The sequence below is a fragment of the Dipodomys spectabilis genome, unplaced genomic scaffold, assembly GCF_019054845.1.
Source record: "Dipodomys spectabilis isolate Male_0828 unplaced genomic scaffold, ASM1905484v1 ptg000002l, whole genome shotgun sequence".
Taxonomy (NCBI): domain Eukaryota; kingdom Metazoa; phylum Chordata; class Mammalia; order Rodentia; family Heteromyidae; genus Dipodomys; species Dipodomys spectabilis.
This window is the reverse complement of record NW_024870679.1, coordinates 18309851-18335417: the sequence shown is the minus strand read 5'-3', so window position 1 is coordinate 18335417 and position 25567 is coordinate 18309851. Positions and strand designations below refer to the sequence as shown.

At 39.9% G+C, this 25567-nt stretch overlaps 1 protein-coding gene across 1 annotated transcript in view; it reads left to right on the top strand.

Annotated features, from left to right (window-relative positions):
- The window catches only part of Lrrc8b (leucine rich repeat containing 8 VRAC subunit B), a 55369-nt gene extending 32135 nt beyond the window's left edge, over positions 1-23234 (top strand). The window contains exons 2-5 of the mRNA XM_042678368.1: positions 3665-3719; positions 10617-10720; positions 13611-15777; positions 21708-23234. Coding sequence (XP_042534302.1) covers positions 13636-15777; positions 21708-21980 — 2415 coding nt within the window. The 5' untranslated portion in view covers positions 3665-3719; positions 10617-10720; positions 13611-13635 and the 3' untranslated portion in view covers positions 21981-23234. The remainder of the gene's footprint in view (positions 1-3664; positions 3720-10616; positions 10721-13610; positions 15778-21707) is intronic.
- The last annotated feature ends 2333 nt before the right edge of the window (positions 23235-25567 follow it).

Genomic DNA, 25567 nt, shown 5'->3' with positions numbered 1-25567 from the left:
AATTTAACAGCAATGTAATATCAGTGCTCCCTAAATGCTAGTGGAGCATGAAAGTTGGGGTGACTAGGGGGAACAAGTTGGGTAGCAGTGTTCATTTAAACATCTGTATTTCATGGTCATGTAATACTTAGTGAACATTAGACCTTTGTATTTCATGGTCAAAAATTAGCTCAAACTAAATAAATACTAGGCTGATCTGCAATGCATGGCAACTTGATTTTTGTCATTGTACGAGGTATGCTGTAGCAGATATGGCGTTCTTTACAGTGATTACTATCAGAAATGACTGGTTTTATGAGACTGAGTCTTTAGAAAGACATATGAGATTGTCAATTTTATCATAGCTCATAGAACTGTGGAATTATATTATTTATGGAGGCGCAGGCCTTTCAGGAGACAAAAAAAGGTGCTTGCCTTCTTAGAATTGGTGGTCTTGGAGGAAAATAGAGTGGACATTTATCTAATTAAACATGGGAGAGAGCACTCTTCTTGTTTGGATGATGACTTGCTTTTCCATCTCAGCATTTTTCCAATTGCATTATCAGGCTAACCTGTGCACCAGAATAATTGTGAAATCATAATTCAGTAAGATAATAAGGTCATTTAGGAATGCTGTGGCCTTTATCCAGTGGTCCATCACTAATTCAGAAATGACTCAAAATCATTACAATGCAGCCAGTCATGCTGAAATATGAGAATTGACAGCAGTTTTGCATTTAGACTCGTGAGATGTCATGTTTAGTGGATAAGTTGACAAGTATGAATTTTTCTTCCTTCTTCCTGAAGGGTGAAGGCTTAGTCTCTGCTTCTGATCTCTTCCTGCTGTGGAGTGATGAAAATACTCAGAGTTCTGTCCCAGCCACTTTCTCTGGTTCACCCTTCCTGGTTCACCAGCCTTGCTACCAATTCTACTCACAAAATCTTCCTGGGAGCCAGGCCCTCCCCATATTCCTGCTTCCTAAGTTGGTAATGAAAAACAAATCGATGTTATTATCAGAGTCTTCAGAAGGTTCCTGAGCTGACTGTGCATCATTCAACAATGACCTACTTATTATGCATGGTACAGATAGGAACAAAATCAGACATGGGACCACCTTAGGTGGCTCTGGGCAGGTTGAAGATTCAATACCACTTCAGACTGTTCTGTTCTTTTACTATTTATTTATAACATCTGTAAGAGAAGAAATCAAGAACACTATGCAGAAAGGGAAACAAAGGAGCTTGCTAGTTTACTCTTATGCAAGTTCTAGAGCTCTCAATTGAGCAGAAGGAAGTTAACAGCCAGATTCCTTACATTTCCTTCCAGTTACTTACACACTCTGTAATCCAGCCTGGGAAGATATATGGGGATAGGTCCCTGGAACACAGATAAATAAGATCCTGCCTGATCCTTAAGGGAACTTGAAACAGTCGCTTAGCATACACCAGAAAACAGTGTCAGACGTTTATCCCTAAATGTGTCCCAGGGGCATAGACCAAAGAGCCTTCTGACAGTCTGAGCATCTAGTAGAGGTCATGAAGGTCATTCTATAGGACTGTAGGGAGGAGCAGAAGCTGAAGTGGGATGTGCCTACTTTACATTCTTGGTTTTGAATGTTCCATCTTGGTGGGGTTTTGATTTTACATAACCTAAATGCCACAAACAAGGTAGAATCAATGAGTGTTCCATTGCAGCAGATCCTACCATAGCTGATTTAAGAAGTGACATCTCAGAACTTTGCATTGACCTACTTGGATTACAGATTTGTGACTTTGGATTGTGGGTATCTGCAGGGAACCAGCACTTGCCTTTGCATGATTGAGGCCCTGGGATTGGACCCCAGCACTTCAAGTGATCTTTCTTTTTTGGGGGTACCTATCAGAATAAGACACAGTCATACGGATGGAAACCCATCCTCATATTTCCAAACTGTGTGACTATCTTGGTTCTTTCTACTACAGAGGGTCCTGTTTTGTCAACCTCTGCCATCTCTACCCGACTGGAATAAAGTTTAGAGTATCTGGATGTGTCCACTTTTCACAGTAAAAGCCCTTGGTCCTGTGATTTCCCACCAGAAAGCTGATTGTTTCTTATCTCTGTCACTTGAGATGGTTTTCTTCTATGTCCCTTTACTGGGAAGTTTCTTAAAGGTTGTAGAATGCTGGAATTTTCAGTAGTGCACTTGTTATCTCCATATCTTCCAGAAGACATTTTTTTTTTAAAGGTTATCTGGGAACGTGGCTTTTTGGGATAGCTGGAGCAAGTTTGGTAACGCCAGAGAGTACTGCACAGCCGCAGCCGTCAGGCTCAGCAGCTGGTCCTCAGAGTTGCTGTGACTGCCTTTGACCTTTTTGTCCTGCCTAATATGGATGATTTGTTCTATTTTGAGACCGCGTCGCCATTTAGTATTTTCACATTTCATTCTTCCAGCTTGGTACTGTTGTGTTCTGCTGAAGAGGGGAAAAAAGAGTTGCTAAAATTGCTTCTGAGCGATTTATTCTAGATATAACACTGAGCTTATATGATGCTGTTTCTGTTACTTTGCAGAAATGGCTTCATCTTGAGATTACAAGTAGGCATTATGAGAGCTTTCACTGGGATCCACATGCTTATCTTCTCAGAAAAATTTTCCTCTGGTTTATATACATTTAAGTAGGAAGGAAGAATAAAACTGGTTAATAAACAGTAAAAAATGTTTGGCCTAATTCAATGAAATGTATTAGTAATGTGTGTGTATTGGGGGGTAGAAGTTAATTTTTTTTTTTTTTGAGTCCGGTCCTGGGGCCTGAACTCTGGGCCTGGGCACTGTCCCTCAGCTCTTCAGCTCAAGGTTAGTGCTCTACCACTTGAGCCACAGTGCCACTTCCGGTTTTTTCTTTTTTGCTTATGTGGTGCTGAGGAATTGAACCCAGAGCCTCATGCATGCAAGGCAAGCGCTCTACCACTGAGCCCTCTTACAATTTTAAAGTAAGTGAACACTCATTCCTTCCAAAATTCCAGACCCCAAGACACCCCCCCCCCCAAAGCTTCCTTGCATTTGCTATTCTACACATCAAGCTTCTCTGAATATTTGCTACTGGTATTATTTCTCCACTGATTATCTCTTCTGTTGCACTGGAATATTAGCACCATTAGAGCTAGAATCTTCTTGTCTTGCTCACAACTTAGTCTCAGGTCAGAACTGTGATGAGCACACAGCAGGGGGGAAAATAAATTTTTAATGAATATCAGTGAACAATTAAAAAAATGGTTAGAGAACTTTAACATCAAGAAAGCCCATGCTCTATAAAGGGCAAAAACATATCTTGATACTGTGCCATTGAATTTTACAATGCTCTAATTTTATAAAACTAACATAACAAGAAAACATCCACAAAACCAGAAAGGAAAAACTACCCTAGCTGCTAATTTTTTTCCTCCCATGTTTTTCCCCTTGGGAATTACCATTGAGATGAGTTTAAATGTATCACTCACATCATGGTTTCTTTCTCTTCTCAGGTATTAGTTTACACCTTCCGTAACAGATCACAAGGTGTCAGTTTTGACAGTACTCACTTTATTTTTTAAAGTTAACCTTTGTTTGTTGAATACATGTTAAGAATATTAGGATCATTTAGGTGGACAGTTTATTTTACAGTCCTGTGATACATAAAATATGACAGTATGTTTATGATTTCTCTTTAGGAATTCTTCAAGTCAAAACTAATTGTAGAGTTTCCAGTGGACCAGCATTCATAGGGTAAGATGAATATTCTGAATTTTAAGCATATGGTAAGGATTATTACAATTAAGTTGGACAAAAAAAAAGATACAGAAAGAGATTACTGTTCCTACATATGTTTTGATTAAAAATCCTTTTGATGTTTTTAAGCCAGTGTAACAGAAATTTATATGTGTTTTAATTGGAATGTCATCTTCTTGTTCTTTATGGGTGTTGAATGTGTCTGTATGTGTATATATTTGTAACTTTTTTTTTTTTGCCAGTCCTGGGGCTTGATCTCAGGGCCTGAGCACTGTCTCTGAGCTGCTTTTGCTCAAGGCTAGTGCTCTACCACTTTAGCCACAACACCACTTCCGTCTTTTTTTTTTTTTCTCTCTGTGTGTGGTACTGAGGAATCAAACCCAGGGCTTTATGCATGTTAGGTAAGCACTCTACCACTAAGCCACATTCCCATCCCTTTTTGTCACTTTTTTAACCATTAAAAATCTAAAGACTATAATAAATGTCTATAGGAGACTTGAGAGTCATGACTGTCTTCTTGGTTTTGTGCAAGTTAGCATAGAATCAGTTTGCCATGTGTCTGTAACTAAAAGATGGCCAAGCTCTCGTTGAGTAGACAAGTCAGAGACAAGCATGCACTTCCTGCAAAGGCTGGTTCTTTTATGGCTGTGGAATTAATGAATCCTAAATTAGCTCTATGGAAGAGCTTGTGACATGGATGTGACGAAGATGAATGTGCATACTAAATTAAATAGCACAGCTCTCCAGAACTGTGGATATAGCATATGTCACCCAAGTATATCCAGCCCTGAACATGAAGTCTAGGTGTAATCACCTGCTACGTTATGAATACACTTCCTTTTGTATAGATGAAGATGAAAATCCTTTAATTTGGAGTAAACTCATTTCTATTGTTATTAGAACTGACTATAGATATAGATATAGATAATATATGGCATATATTATCACTCTATATAAAACATATGTATGTATATTTTATTTATTTATTGGTGCCAGTCCTGGGGCTTGAACTCAGGTACTGGCCACTGTCCCTGAGCTTTTATGTTTAGATCTACCACATGAGCCACACCTCCATTTCTGGCTTTTTTGGTGGTTCATTGGAGATAAGAATCTCATGGATTTACTGTCTGGGCTGGCTTTAAACAGTTATCCTCAGATCTCATTTTATGAGTAGTTAGGATTACAGGTGTGAACCACCAATGCCTGGCCTGTTTAATTGTTAAATAGACTGATTACTGCTCTACAGCTTTGTGTGGGAAGTTGCCAAATACACACACACACACACACACACACACACACACACACACACACACACACACACACACACACACACACACACACACACACACACACACACACCATATTATTATTTTCATTCTGGTGGTGGTACTAGCATACTGAATTCAGGGTCTACTCTTGTTAGGTTGGTACACTGCCACTTAAGCAATGCCTTGAGCCCATCATATCATAATAATACCAGCTTCTTCCCTCAACTTTCTGATTTATGTGCTCCAGAAATATTTGCTTCTCCTTTACCTCACTGATCTTGTTTCTCTGTCCTCGTTTACTCTTCCTTGTTTAATAATCCTTCCTCGTCTGGACAGAAATTGTTTTTCACTCACAGTATTACTTACTCTCAAGGAATTCACTTACATGGTACCACCCAGTTAAATGGTATCTATAGTGTACTGCAAATGATTACACATACTTTCAGCTCCTCCCATGAAGAAAATCCCTTCCCTTGCCTTTAAATCTTGCCTTCCCTGCTATCTTTGACCCACAGATTGTGGTAGAAATTGTCTAGAGTGTTTTTCCAGAACTCAGCCTTAGCTGTTTGTAGCTTCTCCTGGACTGTGGTTGAAACATTTCCTCCTAGAGTTTAGCCTCCTTGTTGGGAGGAAGCTTTAAAGAACCTGTTGAGACTGGCAAGGCCCAAGTCAAAAGCCCAAGTTGGGCTGCAGCCAGCCCAAGGACCAGGCTGTGTACCTTTTAACATCTATCCATCAGGGCTGTTGATTCTTCCATAGAATTATGGGAGATAGTGAATTACTATTTAGCTGCTGAGATTTGGTGTGGTATGGGGCCAGAATAAGTAACCAAAACCAAAAATGGGTGGCTAGAAATGAGGAACTACCATCATAAAACATCTAGAACGGGCTTTTGGAGCAGGTAGGCAGTGGAGAGCTGACATGCTGTTTAGTACTGTTAGAGGTGGCTATAGCTGAGTGAGTGGACTGTTACTGGAGGTTAAAATGCTACCCATGTTTATATTGACAGAAAAGTTGGCATTGTAGAGACTTTTTACCTTCTTGGTTATGTTTATTCCTAGGTTTGTTTGTTTACAGCAAAATTATAAACGGAATTCTAATGTCTTTCTTATCCCATTCATTTTTGGTATACAGAAAAGCTACCGTGTGTTGGTTTCTATATAATGATACATTGCCAAAAGTGTTTATCAGCTCTTAAGGGTTTTGAGGTGAAAGCTTTAGGATCTTTTTAGGATAGGATCATATCATCTGCAAATAGGGATAATTTGACTTCCTCCTTCCCTTTTTTGGTCCCTTTCATTTATTTTTCTTACCTCTAGATTGGAAGAGAGTGGATGCCTTTGTCTTATTCCTGAATTTAGAGGAAATGATTTCATTTCTTCACTATTTAGTATGATGCTGCCTGTAGGTTTATCATAGATAGATTTTATTAGGTTAAGGTACAGTTCTTCTATTCCTAGCTTTTTTTCTGAGCTTTTATCATATAGGGATGTTGAATTTTGTCAAAGGCCTTTTCTATATCAATTGAGATGATCATATAATTCTTGTCCTTGATTCTGTTATATGCTGCATTATGTGTTTTGATTTACATATGTTGAAGTAACCTTGTATACTTGAAATTAACTTAATTGTAATATGATCTTTTGATTAGTTGTTGAATTTTAACAAGTATATTATTGAGGATTTTTGCATTTGTTCATCAAAGATTGGCCTATAGTTCTCTCTCCTCTCTGTCTCTGTCTCTATTTGTGTGTCTGTGTGTCTGTGTCTGTCTGTGTGTGTGTCTGTCTCTCTTGCTCTCTTGCTTTCTTGCTCTCTTGCTCTCTGCTCCCTGAGCTTTTTTTCTGAAGGTTAGCATTCTACCACTTGAGTCACACTTCCAATTCTGGCCTTTTTTTTGGTAATTGTAGATAAGAGTCTCACAGACTTTGGAGACTTTACTGCTCAGGCTGGCTTTGAATTGAGATCTTCAGATCTCAGTCTCCTCAGTAGCATTACAGATGGGGATGAGCCACCAGCTCTCTGCTTTTTGATGTTGTATCGCTATCTAGTTTTGGAATGGGCATAATACTAGCTTCATAGAATGAGTTCAGAAATGATTTCTCCATTCCTATTTCATGGGAAAGTTTGAGGAGCATTGGTTCTCCTTTAAAGGTCTTAAATTTAGGTAGAATTCAGCTGTGAATCCATCTGGCTTCCACTTCTCCATGGACCTCTATCTGATGTTGTTAATTAATATTGAATTTTAATTGGCAATAACTATGTTATATTTTTCCTTCTATGACAAAATACTTGAGACCATCAACCTAATCAAATGTCAAAAGACATTTGATTTTTTAATGGATGTTGCTAGAGAAATGTTAGAACTGTTAGAGAAATACTTAGTTCCTTTCTAGGTTTCAAACTTACAGCTAAATTTGAAAAGGGTGTTTATTATAAAAAATTCTGTGCTGATAAGATGTAAAAGAATTAAAAAGGGTCATTAGTATAATCTATTTAAGTGACTTTGTGAATAAATGAGAAATGCCAAGGTCTTGTTTTTATATTTCTGATGAGTACTTTAAATGGGTTTTTATAAAGAAGAGAAGCAATTAATCAAAGCTATTGATAAATTGTTTTCTAAGAGGGGGAGTTCAAAGACATGAACTTAAATTTTCGACCTAAGAAACTTCTTGATTGGAAGCATCATTATATGTGATAATGAGATGTAAGATGATTTTAAAATCAGTTTTCAGTAAGACTGATATAGAATGTCCTTCCCTCCCCCGATTTTTAATGCTTGCCTGGGATCAGAGACAAAAATCTTTGAAGTACTATCCAGTTCTCAATATGAGGACTCTAAATACCAGCTGGCCATCATTTGTTTAATTTTTCACTGGTTCTTTGGGAAATTCTTTCAAAGTAAAGTAAGGACTAGTGGGAAATAAAGATGCCTAACGGATTTTGTTCCAGTTGTAAAGACTTTAGGATAAGATTGTCCCATGAATTTGTTTGCTTTGAAGAGCTTTTATGACTTTTTAATGAGATTTAAAAGCTAAAAGAATGGGATTAGGACCATAAAATCTGTTACCCTTAATATAATTTTTCTTTGAACCAATTTAGTGCATTTGTACATTAGACACTGAGATCTCATTTAGATGGGATCCTTGTTTGCTGAAATACTGTCTGGAAAAAGTTGGAGCATTCAAGGACAACATTAAATGGCATAATGGCTCTAACTCTGATTAAGCAGTTCAATTAGAAAAATTAGCAGGGGCTGGGAAGGTGGCTCAGTGGTAGAGTGCTTGCCTTGCATGCCTGAGGCCCTGGGTTCGATTCCCAGCATCACATATACAAAAAAAAAAAAAAAAAAAAAGCCAGAAGTGGCTCTGTGGCTCAAGTGGTAGAGTGCTAGCCTTGAGCTGAAGAGCTGAGGGACAGCGCCCAGGCCCAGAGTTCAGGCCCCACGACTGGACCCCCCCCCCCAAAAAAAATAAGAAAAATTAGCTGTGTTAGATGTAGGAATGCCTGAAATGCAGAGGGTATGTATTCAAATGTTAAGATTTAGACAGATGAGCAGAAGATATTTAGTTGAAAAAATAATTAGCTAAGAAAATAGATTACATTATATAACTATGTAGCTGGAGACATTGCAGAAAACTACATGTACATCCTTGTTTTTCAGTATTCTAATAGAATTGAGTTATAATGCAGATGGTCTGGAAAAGAGCTAAATAGGTTTTCTCCAACTTTTTTCTTTTTCTTTTCTTTTTCTCCAGTTGAGAAACTTGAGACCATAGCATAGCTAATTGGATTTACAAACACCATGTGGTCTGGTGTAGACAAGGTTTAGAATTTTAGTTCTGAAGTCCCAGTTATTATTTTATTTCTTCGTGTTTTTTTTTTTCCTTACCTGTTTTGTTACCTGAGGCAAGAAAATTCTTAGGGTCTGTCTTATTTCTATGTTTAAAATCTGGGAAGAAGAGTACTAAATATCTCAGTGGATTGTTGTAAGTATGAAACAAGTTGATGTAAATGAAATATTCTTTTTTTTTTTTTGGGTCCGGTCGTTTGGACTGAACTCAGGGCCTGGGTGCTGTCCCTCAGCTCTTCAGCTCAAGGCTAATGTTCTACCACTTGAGCCACAGCGCCACTTCCAGCTTTTTTCTTTTTGCTTATGTGTTGCTGAGGAATCGAACCCAGGGCCTCAGGCATGCAAGGCAAGAGCTCTACCACTGAGCCACCTTCCCAGCCCTCAATGAAATATTCTTTTAAATTAAAAAACAAATATTAGAGTTATAGGAATTATAGATTTAGTTTCTTCTCATTGGTAAGGAGCTCAATGGAAACCTGAATTAGGTGGTTAGAGGCAGGGGCACAAAACTTGTTTTTACAATTAGTTTTCAGATAGAATGGATGTATAAACTTGCATCTAGCTGTGGTCCTCTGATAGATGAGTTCACAGCAGTTTCTTACGATTATTTTTAAATATTGGCATTAGTTGAAAGCTGATGTTTCTTTTCTTTTGTAGAGATGCTGAATACAAAGCAGAAAATGCATTTGTACTAGTTAAGGGACTCTTGTATAAGAACTATCATGATGGCTAATTAGCATTCTGGATTATGCAGTAAATTCTTTTCTGGCACATTATAGATGCAAAACTATGGAAGGCTGTGTAAATGTTTCACACATCAGATGTCTTATTTTCCTCATGCTAAGGATTGAACTCAGTACGTTGTGCATGCTAAACAAGCACTGAGCTGTACCTCAGCCTGCAGATGTCTTTATGCTGCTTGCTACATAGAAATGCAGTCATATCGTGTGTTTACAATGTCTTATAATGTTACTGCCATCTGTCTTATAATGTTACTGCCATCTTATGAGTTAGTTCACATTGTAACACTGCTTTCTAACCTGAAAAATAACTACAAAACAAAGTACAGAGATGAATCAGAAAGCCAGGTTTGCATATGACTTCATTAATCCCAAAGTAAATTTCAGACATGAGCACATTTTTGCTATTTGAAATGACAAGGCCAGAAGATTATTATTAAAGAAAATGAGCTAGAAACAATTTGAGGCCAATATTCTTATTTAAGTACTTAATAATTTTTTTTCTCTGTATCTCCGGGACACATAAAAACCCTCCCTAGCGACTCTCCTCCCCTTAGGTTCCATGTGCTAACTAAAAATATTATTTTTACACACAGAGTTAAAAAGTATTTTAATATTTCAAATTTTTCTTACAATTCAACCATATCAATATATACATAGTTTTACTACCACAGATGATTGGAGTCCCCCTGAGAATGGCTTTTATTAAACTAAAGTTAGAAAACCCAGCCAAGTCTTGCTGTATTTAATAATATAATTTCAAGGAATTTCAGCCACATTCCTAAGCTGCGCACGAAAAGATCTTAAAGTATATTTCATGTAAATTTCTGTATAGATGTCTCTGTAATTGAAAGGAAGTTCAGGGAGTGAGTATGGGCTGATGGATATCTTTTCCATACATTTGTCACTGTGTGTCCCCTTGATTAAAGTATTCCTGTAAAGTCTGTCTGCACAGCTTGTCTCCTGGTGGAGTGTCTCTGAAGCCATTAGAACTATGTTGAATATCTTTCATGATATTTATGCTTTCTCATAGAATGAAGACGAACTCAGAGATGGTGTGTCTAAGAAACTTCAAAAGGTGTAGACCTCCTGATTGAAGTCTAGCTGATTGATTTGCTTCATTTCCTTTCCATAATAGTAAGTATAAATATTTAAAGTACATTATTCTGGTCAGTGTTGGCTGATAGTCTTTGTTGAATAAATCTTCATTCTCTGGCATGTACTTTTATCAGTTTGAACTTCGTTTTTATTCGGCCAAGATTTCAGTTGCGTTTCTTAAATTAACTCAGCACTCAGGACCCTAGAAGATGAGGAAAATCTGATGTCAGAGCTGGTAAAGCCCTTGTAGATTACCCACTTTACTCTCCTAATCATTTTTTAATCACTTCCCTTACAATACCTTGTATGTTGTCATTGTTTTCATCAAGACCTAGCGAGGGACAGGGAACTGAACTGTTTGAAAGAACAGGCTATTCTGTGATATTGCACCAACAAACTGAATCAAAATAGGACTTCCTAAATCTTCTGCCCACCTAAAATTGTACCTCAAAAATCAAGTTTACACATTCTTTCATCTATTAAGTAGTTGGACAGAGAGATACATTCTCAGATTCTCCTAGTCATTTTTTGTTTCAGGTGAGTGTCCTCAATTTCCTGTGAGCATCTGTAGGAATGGTTTTGGCAGGCAGCTCCTGATAGTTTTCTTATTTATTTATTTATTTATGCCAGTCCTAGGGTCTGAGCACTATCCCTAAGTTTTTTGTTTTTGTTTTTGTTTTTGCTCAAGGCCTCTACCACTTGAGACATACCTGCACTTCTGGCTTTTTGGTGTTCAATTAGAGATAGGCATCTCATGACTTTCCTGTCCAGGCTAGCTTTGAATCATGATCTCAGCCTCCTTAGTAGGTAGTATAAATGTGAGCTGCCAGCACCTGTAGCCATTTCATCTTTAACTTGGAACTGACCAGTAGATTCACCAGGGACATATGGAACCATCTCCCCTTTACCTAGGTTCATCTATTAATGTGGCTAGAGGTTATAAATGTTTTAGTCTAATAGCTATCATATGTTAGCTGTAAGTATGCATATGCATCAAACAAAATCCATCGATGTTTCTGCATGTTCCTTCATCTAGCAGTGTTTTCTGCTCTTCCACCCAAATTGTCTCCTTCTTCCCATTACGTTTATGGTATTTTGGAATCTTCAGTCCAGAATTGTTTGTTTATCTCATGTAATCCTCTTGTTTTTTGGTTTTGGTCCTGCCTCGACACACAATTATGGTTAACCGCCATGGGGGCGAGGCAGAACGGGAGGACTTGAGAGTCAGACCCACTGAGCTGGAGGAGGGAGCCCTTTGGAGTTCTGTAATCATGTCACAGGTCCTAGAGGGAATCCCGTGTATGACACGATACCCAGAGAGGATACAGACAGAAAGTGGTGTTCCAGGCCAAGATTTATACTCAAGAATCATGGATTCCACAACTAGGAAAAGATAAAGATAGATAGATGGCCAAATGGTCAGAAATATGTTGAGGATCACTAGCACAAAAGAAGATGCTTTATTAACAGATAGCAGCTACTGCAATGAGCTTCTGTACCTCAGGGAGGAATAGCTGTCTCTAGGAGGAGGACTTACTGGAACAAAATATCTTCCCTGGGGTTTCTATCAGGGATAGGGTACTTAGAGAGAAACTGAAGTCTAGGAAAGACTCAAGAAGGCCCAAGAGGCACCCTGGGGCAAAGATTATGTTAGAGCTGCCTTTCCAGAAAAGTGTAATAGGCTCTCATGATTCCTTGTCCTCCTTTTGCTTATCAGAAACTTTATAAGCTTCAAATATTTCCTTTTATCCTACTCTCTTGGTGGTCTGGATTTTGCTAATTAGGAATTTTTTTTAAGTAGCTGCTATAAGACAACACAGACATTCTTAAGAGGATTGCTGGAATATTTTCTAAAGTGAAAACAAACAAAATCAGTCCTGTGTTCGTTCGTTCGTTCTTTCTTTCTTTCTTTCTTTCTTTCTTTCCTTCCTTCCTTCCTTCCTTCCTTCCTTCCTTCCTTCCTTCCTTCCTTCCTTCCTTCCTTCCTTCCTTCCTTCCTTCCTTCCTTCCTTCCTTCCTTCCTTTTCTTTCTTTCTTTCTTTTTTTTGAAGAAAAGGAAACAATAGCAGTACTCCTTTAAGCTTTTATCCCTTTAACACAATGCCACAACAGTATTAACCACCAGGGTACTTAGGGAATATTCTGACACAGTTTTTCCTTCTTATTTCTTTTGGAGCCATTACTGTTATTTCCAAACTTTAAACTACTAGGCTTTAAATACACATTGGTTAAATTATAAAGTGGGAGCTGGACATGGGAAGGGGATAATGCATATAAGCAGTAATTTGGGAAAGGATGGATTCTTCTAAGCCTATGGGATTCTTCTGTAAATCAGTACTCAAGAGAGGTTTCCTGAGTTATGAAACAATGCTTAGGTTGTAGATTGATGCTCCAGACATGGGTGAAATGAGAGTGGAGGCTTATTCAGAACTTTTAGAAGATGGGAAATATTGACTGTTAGAAATAGCACAGGGCTGGGATGTAGCTCAGTGGCAGAGCACTTGCATAGAAAGTACAACATTCTGGGTTGGATCCCTAGTACCAAAAAAGAAAAGACAAAGAAAAAAAAGCAATTAAAAAACAAACAAGAAATTAGACTACAAGACCGAATTTTTCCAATGTCATTTGAAGACAACCTGACTATTGGCTTTTTGGTAAACTAGCTTGGAGTTGATATCTAGGAGGTAACTAAGTTAATTGCCTTCAAATCCTGTATGGATTTCTCACCAAATGGTCATCCACTGGAGGGATTTTTATTTTATGTTCACAGTGTCCTGTGGTTCAAATGAAACTAAAAGACATATGACCCTTGATCTTACCTCTTGGTTTGACCCCTGAGTTTAAATCCTACCTGGAGAGCTCATTTGGGTTCAGGCATTAGAGTAAATGCATGCTTGAGTATGTTGTTTGCTTTCTTTCTCTCATCTAGTTGGGTATTCGCACAAGAGAAAGTCATGATCACACTCACAGAGTTGAAATGTCTGGCGGATGCCCAGTCGTCTTACCACATCCTAAAGCCGTGGTGGGATGTCTTCTGGTATTACATCACTCTCATCATGCTGCTGGTGGCCGTGCTGGCTGGAGCACTCCAGCTCACACAGAGCAGAGTTCTGTGCTGTCTTCCATGCAAAGTGGAATTCGACAATCACTGTGCCGTGCCTTGGGACATCCTGAAAGCCAGCGTGAATACTTCCTCTAATTCCGGGGTGCCCCTTCCTCTCCCCCTCCGAATCCAGAATGACCTCCACCGACAGCAGTACTCTTACATCGATGCTGTGTGCTATGAGAGACAGCTCCATTGGTTTGCCAAGTTTTTCCCCTACCTGGTGCTCTTGCACACTCTTATCTTCGCAGCCTGCAGCAACTTTTGGCTTCACTACCCCAGTACCAGTTCCCGATTGGAGCATTTCGTGGCCATCCTTCACAAGTGCTTCGATTCTCCGTGGACCACCCGCGCCCTTTCTGAAACTGTGGCTGAACAGTCTGTGAGGCCCCTGAAGCCCTCCAAGTCCAAAACCATGCTTTCCACCTCAGGGTGTTCTGCGGACATTGACTGCAGCAAGCAGTCCTTGCCCTACCCGCAGCCAGGCCTGGAGACGGCCAGCTCTATAGAAAGCCCAACTTCCAGCGTCCTGGACAAGAAGGAGGGCGAACAGGCCAAAGCCATCTTTGAAAAAGTGAAGAGATTCCGTATGCATGTGGAACAGAAGGACATCATCTACCGGGTGTATCTGAAGCAGATTATAGTCAAAGTCATTTTGTTTCTCCTGATTATAACTTACGTCCCATACTTTTTAACCTACATCACTCTGGAAATTGACTGCTCAATTGATGTTCAGGCTTTTACAGGATACAAGCGCTACCAGTGTGTGTACTCCTTGGCAGAAATATTTAAGGTCTTGGCTTCCTTTTACGTAATTTTGGTCATACTTTATGGTCTCACCTCATCCTATAGCTTGTGGTGGATGCTCAGGAGTTCTTTGAAGCAATATTCCTTTGAGGCCCTAAGAGAAAAGAGCAACTACAGTGATATCCCAGATGTCAAGAATGACTTTGCCTTCATCCTTCACCTGGCCGATCAGTATGACCCTCTTTATTCCAAGCGCTTCTCCATCTTCTTGTCAGAGGTGAGCGAGAACAAACTCAAACAGATCAACCTCAACAATGAATGGACAGTTGAGAAACTGAAAAGCAAGCTTGTGAAAAACGCCCAGGATAAGATTGAGCTGCATCTCTTTATGCTCCATGGTCTTCCAGACAACGTCTTCGAGTTAACGGAAATGGAAGTGCTCAGCCTGGAGCTCATCCCTGAGGTCAAGCTGCCCTCCGCCGTCTCCCAGCTCGTCAACCTCAAGGAACTCCATGTGTACCATTCATCTCTGGTGGTAGACCACCCGGCCCTGGCCTTTCTGGAGGAGAATTTAAAAATCCTCCGCCTGAAATTTACAGAAATGGGGAAGATCCCACGTTGGGTATTTCACCTGAAGAATCTCAAGGAACTTTATCTGTCAGGCTGTGTTCTCCCTGAGCAGTTGAGTACCATGCAACTGGAGGGCTTCCAAGACTTAAAAAACCTGAGGACCCTTTACTTGAAGAGCAGCCTGTCACGCATCCCCCAGGTGGTGACAGACCTCCTGCCGTCCCTGCAGAAACTGTCCCTCGACAATGAGGGAAGCAAACTGGTGGTGTTGAACAACTTGAAAAAGATGGTCAATCTGAAAAGTCTCGAACTCATCAGCTGTGACCTGGAACGTATCCCACACTCCATTTTCAGCCTGAACAACTTGCATGAGTTAGACCTAAAGGAAAATAACCTGAAGACGGTGGAAGAGATCATTAGCTTTCAGCATCTTCAGAATCTTGCCTGCTTAAAGTTGTGGCACAACAACATTGCTTATATTCCTGCCCAGATTGGGGCGTTATCTAATCTGGAGCAGCTCTCTTTGGATCATAATAATATCGAGAACCTGCCCTTGCAGCTTTTTCTATGCACCAAACTGCATTATTTGGATCTAAGCTATAATCACTTGACCTTCATTCCAGAAGAAATCCAGTATCTGAGCAATTTGCAGTACTTTGCCATAACAAACAACAATGTAAGTGAATCCCCTCTTCCTTCTGTTCAGTCTGTCTCCCTGAGGCTCTGTTGTGTGTGACATAGGGAAAGAGAACAGGACTTTAGGCCCTATAAGCGTTCTCTGGGCTGAGTGGTCATTTTATCCACAGTGACCTTGAAAAAATGACCAAAACCCTGACCATCAGGTTTTTGTGTGCCATTCTTTGGGCTTGAACTCAAGGCCTGAGTACTATACCTAAACTTTTTTGCTTGAAGTTAGTACTCTACCACTTGAACCACAGCCCTACGTCTGGCTTTTTAGGGTAATAATTGAAGAGTCTTGTGGACTTTTTTATGCCTGGGCTGGCGCAGTTCTTAGATCTCAGCCTCTTGAGTAACTAGGATTACAGGTGTGAGCCAACAAGGCACCTAGCCCTGGCCATCAGTTGGTAATCTAGCTCTTTAAAATTTAACTTACAAATTGTCACAAAGATGATATGAAAAAAATTGTTGGTATAGTTCCTGGCAAATCATAATTGCTTAACAAATGTTCTTTTATTCTCTTGCCCTGTTTTCTACATAAACATCACAGTTAAAGTATTTTAAACGAATAAATTAGTTGTGGTAGACCTTCCATTTTTGTTTTGGAAAGACTTGAGTAGTTAGGAAGTTTGGTAAAACTTTTCAGCCTTCTAAATCTGCCATATAAAAATAAGTTTTGTTTCAACATGCTGAGATTATGAATTATTTATAAATCCTTTTTGTGAAACACTAAGACAACCCAAAGACTTGAAATCTACATGAATATCTGGAAAGAGGCTTCAAAATGAAAGGCCTGGCTCTATAATGCAATGCCAGGGCTTTTTAGAAGCTTTTTCCAGCATCCTGTGCTTAAAACTGAACCATAATTTGCAACAGTAACGCCAAGTTAAGGAACATGCAACTTCACTGAAGCAGGAAAAAACAAAATGAGTGGCTAGGCTAAAATGTGAAGGATAAGGAAAAATGAAAAAAAAGAAAAACCTTCTTGCTAGTCTGAAGGGCAGCAGAATGAGGGCCACATCCATATGGAAGGCCGGGGACAGATGTCAGGTCTGCCGGGAGATGAGACTGACCTACTGCTCCTGGAAATGGGGACACTGCTATTTTCTTCTGCTCTGACTGAATCTGCATTCTCTTCTAGACTTTCTATAATTCATGAATGTGATGTTGGCTACTGAATACTCATTTCTCTTTATATTAGCTCATAATGTACACATAAGTTTCATTATATAATATATAATATGTATACTATACTAAATATATACCAAATATATAAATATATGCTATACTATACACACACACACATATATGTGTATATATATCAATATGGCGGGGTGCCAGTCCTGGGCCTGGATACTTTTTTTTTTTTTTTGCTCTACCACTTAAGCTACATCTCTCCATCTGGCTTTGGTGGTCAGTTGAAGTTAAGAGTTTCTACTTTTGCTGCCCAGGCTGGCTTTGAGCTGCCATCCTCAGATCTCAGCCTCCCAAGTAGCTAGAATTACAGGCATAAGCCACTAGTGCCTAGCTAGACTGCCTGTTTTAAGAACTACTTTGGGATCAATGTATACTAGCAGTACACATTAAATTATTGTAAGAGCTTGTTAAAACACAGCTTGCTGGACCATTATGATTGAGTAGTGCTCTAATATAGGAAGGATGTAAGAATTTTCAATTCTGAAAAGTACTCAAGTGAAATTGAAGTTGATGATAGCTGATAGCCTGGTGACTAGACTTTGAAAACCACAAATCTAGAGTTTTATCCTTAGCCATTTTAATTATGTAGTTGCTTAGTAGTACAAATAATTATGCTGAAAAGCATAGGTTCCACTAAGCTGTGTTACAGTTAAGTCAGTGGATGAATTTTTTTATTTTTTATTTATTTTCCAGTCCTAGGGCTTAAACTCCGGGCCTGGGCACTGTCTCTGAGCTTTTGTGCTCAAGGTTATCACTCTACTACTTGAGCCAAAGCTCCATTTCAGGCCTTTTCTGTGATTAATTAGCGACAAGAGTTTCATGAAGTCTTCTGCCAGGGCTGGCTTTGAACCATAATCCTCAGATCTCAGCCTTCTGAGTAGCTAGGATTACAGGTGTGACCCACCAGTGCCTAACTCACTGAATTTTATTTTGAAGTTATAGCTCATTAAATTGTTAGCTCAGCAGATATTATCTGAATGTATAGGATTAAACATGTTTTAGCCAGGTTGGTTAATTTAAGGATAATCTTAAGATCATTTGTCTTTTGATACCAAGGTTTTTTACTTCTGGACCATGTCTAAAGACAATAAGTTGAGTGTTGGTGGCTTATACCTGTAATCCTAGCTCCTTAGGAGGCTGAGCCCTGAAGATTGTTGTTTGAAGACAGCCCAGGCAGAAGAGCCTGTGAGACTCTTTATCTTTCTGAACCTCCCCACCAAAAAAAGCCAGAAGTGGAGGTGTGGCTTAAGTGGTAGTGTGTTGACCTTGAGCAAAGAAGCTAAGGGACAGCACTGAGTTCAAGCCCCAGGACACACACACACACACACACACACACACACACACACACACACACACACACACACACACACACACACACACACACACACACACACACACACACACACACACACACGAGACATTAGGTTAGAATATCAGCTACATCCTTTGTTGAGTGCATCCCTGCAGGAGTAAAGGAGGATCTTTTGCAGCTTGTGAAAACTTAGGTGATAGGTACTTTAGAGCTGAAGCATCATGGTATCTTTGTGAAGAAACCTGTTGTTGTGAAGAAACCTCAGGACGCAGCTGATGAGCAGGACCTGTGAATGGGTGAGGGCCACTCTGCTCAGAACTTAAAGCAGCAGTGTGAAGAAACTTGGGTTACAAGGCTGTGAAGGAGCTGGAACTTAGAAGACAGCCCCCAGGGAAGTGAACAGATTAGACTAGGAATGGGAAGTGGCGGTCTTCAATATTGGTGTTTCAACATCTGAAAGATTTCCATGGAGAGCAGGGCTTTGGGGGAGGGCGCAGTCATAAGCATTGTAGAGCTGCCACAAGCAGGGGCACGATCCTCATTTCTTGTCTTGTCTGTGTAGTTGCTGAGTGAATGGACATTGGAAGGTCAGAAGGGACTATCTTGTTCCTGAAACTTGTCCACACATAGGTTGTCAATAGGAATATTGCTAAAGGAAGTTAAGGACTTGTGTTTCATGGGAGGATTTAAATACTTCCAAGCCATCATCTAACCTTGGAGATTCTCCTGCTTCTGTAAGAGACACTAAGATATTTGTGAAAATTAGCAAATAGGACATTGTATTTGCTGAGTAGTTGGATGTGACATTGATTGCAAGGGTGGTGAGCATCTTGTAGTATTGCCGAGGAAGTAAGTGGAGAATGCTAGAAAATGAAATTTGGAGAACAGTCAAGCACCAAGTCAGCCAAACAGCAGAGAGGACCATAGCCAAGATCAAGCACAAAAGCTGATGGTGAGGGTCATTTAGCCTAACAATGGCACTGACCATTGCCAGCACCTGGCATGGCACCAGTTCTGCCTTGGGAAATGATTGCAGTTTTTGCCCACGTACAAAAGCGGCTCCTCATAGTCTCCATTTCTTTGTGACAGCCTCAATGTCCAAGTTCAAGTCTCAGCATCTGTTTGGCCCATTTCCTAAGGGAAGGGAGCTGAGGACATAAGGATTGGTGGTGGTCTTTGTCTAGTGTGTGGGAAGTGAGCTCTCTTTTCTACCAAGTTCAAGGTTAAGTCCTCTAGACAGGCCAGGGCTGGGCTGTCCCCAGGTGACAGGTGTTTTCTCACAGGACAGTTTCCTTCACAAAATGGAATAGAGTTTGCCACAAAAAAAGAATAAAACAAAAACAAAGCAAAGCAAAACAAAAGAAAAATCCCACACACATTAAATACACGTGTGGGCTCTTTTTTTTCCCCTTAGTCATATTTTTCCTGCAGGCCTTCTCAGAGTCTTTAATGTGCATTGTGCTTCTCCAAAAGGGAGAACATTTGTTAAATAAATAAAAACCTGTAGGAGGGATGTTCTGTGACCCATACACCCTGAGAACCATGTCTTAGGGAAATAGAAAAAAAGGCCGAGGTCATGCGCAGAGGATTTGGCAGTCGGGTGCCTGGGTGTAACAAGAGAAGAGATCTTGTAGCAGGGTGGAGTCAGCATGGAGAGGACCAGGAAGTGTTTCCGTCAGGTTCATGTTTGAGTCATTGGAGGGAGACATGCGAGGTTGACCCTTAAACTTGACAGTGCTAGTTAGCCTGAGCTGACACCCGCACAGGACATTGATGGGAGTGCACTTCCACCTTGTTTCCAGCAGAGCCACTTCCTGAGCCGAGGAGTACACACCACCTCACTCTACACCGACTCGAGTACAATCAGCATAGGAACAAGGTGGCCATTGTTCATGCTTTCTTCCTTGTTGGCGGTCTTCTCTTAACAACTCCTGTTTCACCTGTGCACTGTGGCCCCTTAGAAACCCGACAGCCAGTCACTATGTAGGAGAACAGTCAAATGGAGCTGCCTTAGAGGTTGACCCAATTTGCAGGCTGCTTATCATGTTTAAAATTACCTCTCTGAATTCTATGAATTAGCTGAAGCTTTGCAGATACAGGAAGAATTGTAAATGCTCAACAGGCATGTGTATGGAGCAAGGAATAAAATGTGCAAGTATGTATTATTGTAACTTCTGTTTCTGCTTCTGCAGACTTCTTTTAAAAAGCAAAACAAAACAGAACACCAGCTGGATGATAACTGGCTCACGCCTATAATCCTAGCTACTCAGGAGGCTAAGATCTGAGGGTCATAGCTCGAAGCCAGCCCGGGCAGGAAAGTATGTGAGACTCCTACCTCCAATATACCACTAAAAAGCTGGAAGTGGAGCTGTGGCTCAAGTGATAGAGTGCCAGTCTTGAGCAAAACAGCTCAGGGATAGCACTCAGGGCCTGAAAAGTCCCAGGACCAGCACAATAAATTAAAAAAATAAACACCCAAACTAGAATCACAGTTCAGTGGGTCCTGAGAAACCCTGTGCAGGAAGTAACCCGTGCCTGTTGTGAGCTGTTTGTGAGGAGAGTTGCTCATTACTCATTACAGTAAACGTTCCATGAGGGCTCTTGGGAGTAATTTATTTCTGCTCTAGGACTCAAGCATAATTATGATTCTCCTGAGTTCCACATTTGTTTATTTACTGTAGGGACAGTAAGTATGGAAGTATATTTTCCTTAGGGAATGCTTGTCAGTGCAGAGCCAAATTGCTGGCCTACCCTGACTGTCTAGGATAATCGTCCTCTAACTTTTCTTCTTTTCTGTCAACTTCAAATGCATCACCATTGTTCTGGGTGTTCCTGTAAATCTGCAGCTAAGCTTTTGAGGAAAAGATAGTTTAAAACATATGAATGGGGGCTGGGAAGGTGGCTCAGTGGTAGAGCATTTGCCTTGCATGCCTGAAGCCCTGGGTTCGATTCCTCAGCACCACATAAGCAAAAAGAAAAAAGCCAGAAGTGGCACTGTGGCTCAAGTGGTAGAGCGCTAGTCTTGAGCTAAAGAGCTGAGGGACAGCGCCCAGGCCCAGAGTTCAGGCCCCATGACTAGACCCCCAAAAAACAAACAAATGAATGTATTTAAACTATCATAGACCATTAAAACCAGTTTCTGGCCAGACATGGTGGCTCACACCTGTAATCCTATCCACTCAGGCTGAGAACTGAGGATCACAGTTCAAAGCCAGCTTAGGCCGGACAGTCTGTAATAGTCTTATCTCCAATTAACCGCCAAAAAGCCAGAAGCAGAGTTGTAGCTTAAGTGGTAGTGCTTTAGCCTTGAGCAAAAAAGCTGAGAAACAGTTTCCAGGCCCTGAGTTCAAGCCCCAGGACTGACACCAAAAAACCCCCAAAAAAATCCCGGTTTCACAAGCATCTTCTTTTCCTTTCAGATTGAATTGCTACCAGATGGTCTGTTTCAGTGCAAGAAGCTGCAGAGTCTACTTTTGGGGAGAAATAGCCTTACGGATTTGTCCCCTCGCGTGGGTGAGCTGTCCAGCCTCACCCACCTGGAGCTCATTGGTAATTACCTGGAGACGCTGCCTGCAGAGCTGGAAGGCTGTCAGTCTCTGAAGCGAAGCTGCCTGATAGTGGAGGACAGTTTGCTCAACACACTGCCTCTCCCGGTGACAGAGCGTTTGCAGACCTGCTTAGACAAATGTTGACCGAATCAGAGACCTATGTCACAAAAGCATTTTTTTTTTTGAAGTACACCCCCTCCAGGGTTTTGAAGGAGAGCAAAACGTCCTAAGTTATATAGGTGAAAGCTAAGTGCTGGTTATAAGGCACCATTCCAATTATCTTCCTGAAGCAACTCAGTGTTCAGATCTAAGTCAAACAGGTAAAAAGTGTCCACACTGAACTGGAATTCTGTGAGTAATTGATATTTAACGTATTCAGGGGTTGGAAGAACTATACCCATGGAGGGTAGATTGAGGGGCATGAAATGACTGAATCTTACAGTTTTTATCTGTAGGGTTATTAAGGTTTCTTTCTTCTTCCTTTCCCCATTTTTAATTTGCACAATTGCTTGAACTGATTTAATTTAAAAAGCTATTCATCACCAAGCCCATCAATTTCCTCAATGTGTACCTACCACTGTCTTTGATTTATGTTCTCAACATTTTTTTTTTAAAGCAGGATATATTGTATTTGGCAGAATTTCTTTTGGGGCTTAATTTTTACCTCCTTTCCCAGCTTATGTTTTTTCTTAATCTGGTTGTCTCTGAACAATGATGGGAGAGAGAATGCCTGCAAAATTTTAGCCTTTGCCTAGGGCAGGAACCAGGGTACTTAGACATGTTGTCTGCCAGGCAGCCTAAAAAAAAAAAAAAAAGTAATATATTCTAGAAATTTCTACATCCTAAAAAATTAATTTATTCTAGAAATTTCTACTTGTCTATCATCAAAGCCTTTTTTATTTAAAATTTTTTATATGAACTATAAAACACATATTTTCTATTGTATGATCTTGGATTCCACATCTATGGGAATGATTTTTGTAAGATACCAGGAGCATAATGCATTTGTTTAAGAAGTTAAGGGTATTTGATTTGGATTGTTTATAATTCTCAAGTTTCTACTCCAAAATGGTTGGTTCTCTACTGTGCATCTAATTATGTTGAATTACAAAAAGGCTTTTGTGCTCAAAAATATTTGAGGGTTTCCTTGTAAGAGGATGGCCATAATCTCCACCTCTCTCTTCCCTATTCTCTGTGCAGTGGTACAGGTACAATTCTTAATTACTTGCAAAGAACAAAACTGTGATGGAGGGGAAAGAGATGGAGATTTCCATGTTCAAACTTATTTGAAAGTATTTTGTAGAAGTTCAGTGAAGCATTAAAACAAAATGCTTTTCCCCCTTCATCTGCATTTCTCCAGACATTATGATACACACTTCGTATCTAGTCAGTTTCTAAGTCCACAAAGAAATGGATCCATTTGCCTGAAATTTATCTCTTAAAATTCATGAGCTCTTCTGGAATACATTTTATTTCTTTTATAAAGAGCTTTGTGCCTGGGCCTAAATTGTCATGCAAACTTTAAATGAATAAAATTGACTGGCTTTCATTGGGGAAATGTGCAGATCTGCTGTGTTTTTCTCTAATGGGTCTAGGCATTTTGGAGGTGTCAGGTCATTTTGAAGGTAAATAGGAAATCATTGGCTCACTGAATTTAGAAAACGATAAACATGGACTTATTGTGTGTGGTATGTTTTCTCTTGCTTTATTCCAGAAAGTTGAAAGTAAATTGTTACAAAGTATAATAAGTTGGGCATTGGTGGCTCACACCTACAATCCTAGATACTCAGAAGGTTGAGACTTGAGGATTGCAGTTTGAAGCCAGCCTGGGCAGGCACGTCAGTGAAATTCTTATCTCCAGTTTACCAGCAAAAAAGCAGAAGTGAAAGTGTGGCACAGTGTTAGAGTATCAACCATGAGGGATAAAAGCTAAGGACATAGCCCAGGCCCTAAGTTCAAGCCCCACTGACCAGCACAAAAAAAATTAAATAAAATTAAAGTATAATAAAATGTAGTTTTTCTCACCTGCCACGCATTTTCAGGTGAAAATACATTCCATGTTCAGATGAAAGAACTGTTGACATCAAATGGGATTTGAGTGGGAAGGAAGAAAAACAAACTTCTTACCAAAACTTGCCTTTAATCAGAGCATTGAAGCTCTCAGGGAACCAGGCATGACTGCCAAAACTTTCTTCTAGGACTTCACAAAACAGATCTGACTATCCAGTTGTTTTTCTTTTTTTTTTTTTAATGTGAGTTGTTTATTTTAGTGTTTCACAGTAGAATTGTTGCATACTGATTCTTGTGGACTTGAATGTGATAAAGAGAGACATTTTAATGTTTCTTTTTGCCCAAATACTTCTATAGGAAGAATTTCTAAAACAAAAGTTCATATTTGCTCCCATTTACCTGACAAACTAGAACGGAACTCCTCTCTGGCTAGTCTTGGGTTCTGTTTAAGTGCAAATGTCATTAATGCTATCTTCCTGCTCACCAACATTAATTTCCAGGTGCAGTTTGCTGGCAGGATCAATAATGAGTGTGTATGTTGCTTTCCAAACACGAGAGTGTTGTTACTGGTGCGAATTATGTTGCTCTTGATACTACCGTTTTTAAATGTTTTTGTATTAAATCTTACACACCAGTATTTAGATAGCTTATGAAACAATCTAGCACTAATGCAATGAATGGATGAATGACACTACTGCTTGACATATGAAAATGTAGCATTTATACCATCTTACTGCGCTGTGAATGAAGTTTGCTAAGTTATAATTATGGGACTTGAGTTGGCAGTTGATTTTCAAGAATAGATTTTCCGACAAACCAAATTTGGGGCCTGTGCTCACAATGGCATGGGTTCATTGTACTTGCATGCACACCCAGACACATTGACACACATGGAGACACATGTACAAATTGTGGCATGTTTGTTTTTGTTCTGTGTAGTATTTCCCCCCCAAAATTGTGAGAAGTTGTAAGTTAATATAGAAATAGCAGTGTTGGTAATCCATGGCTTGTAATCATAAAATACTCTTGTTTCCTTAGTTTTGATGTTTAAAAAGAAAACCAAATGTTTCCATGTGAGTTTAAGAACATGAGTGTTTTTGTACATTTCTTTAAAGGTATATCAGTCTTTCCTAGCCTGTATCAGGGTGTATCTGTACTGCACATGGGTATTGTATTTTTTCCTCCCGCCTTTTTTTTTTCAGTCTTCATCTTCACCCCTGTGTGTTACCATATTTCATTGTCACTTAGCACATGTCATTTTAAAACAGGGTCAGTGAGGTCCGAGGGATCTCTGTGCTGTGAGACTGCAGTAGATGATTCGCGGTGACTTCCATGCATCTCGTCGTTGAGTAGTGAAATGTATGTTTCTACTGATGTTTCATGATTCCAGTTTCCTATGTGTAATTAAGACATTGTGGAATGTTGACGGGTTCATTAAAATAATCAAACTGTATTCTGTGAACTTGACATTCTTTCCTGATGTTTTCAGTACAGTTGTCCTTCTAGCTTTATCATCTCTTAGTGCTGTTGTACGCATGTAAGGGATTGGGCCTTCCCTCTCCACTCACCTACCCCATTGAATCCAGTCAGCACTGAGTCCATAACAATACATTCGTGCAAAAAGTTGTGCAGTGATCGTGGAGTGTGTGTTTATTTGGGGAGGGAGGGAGGGCAGTGCCTATAGTGATGGCTAAGTTTTTCTGCCTTCTTCATCCCTGTGT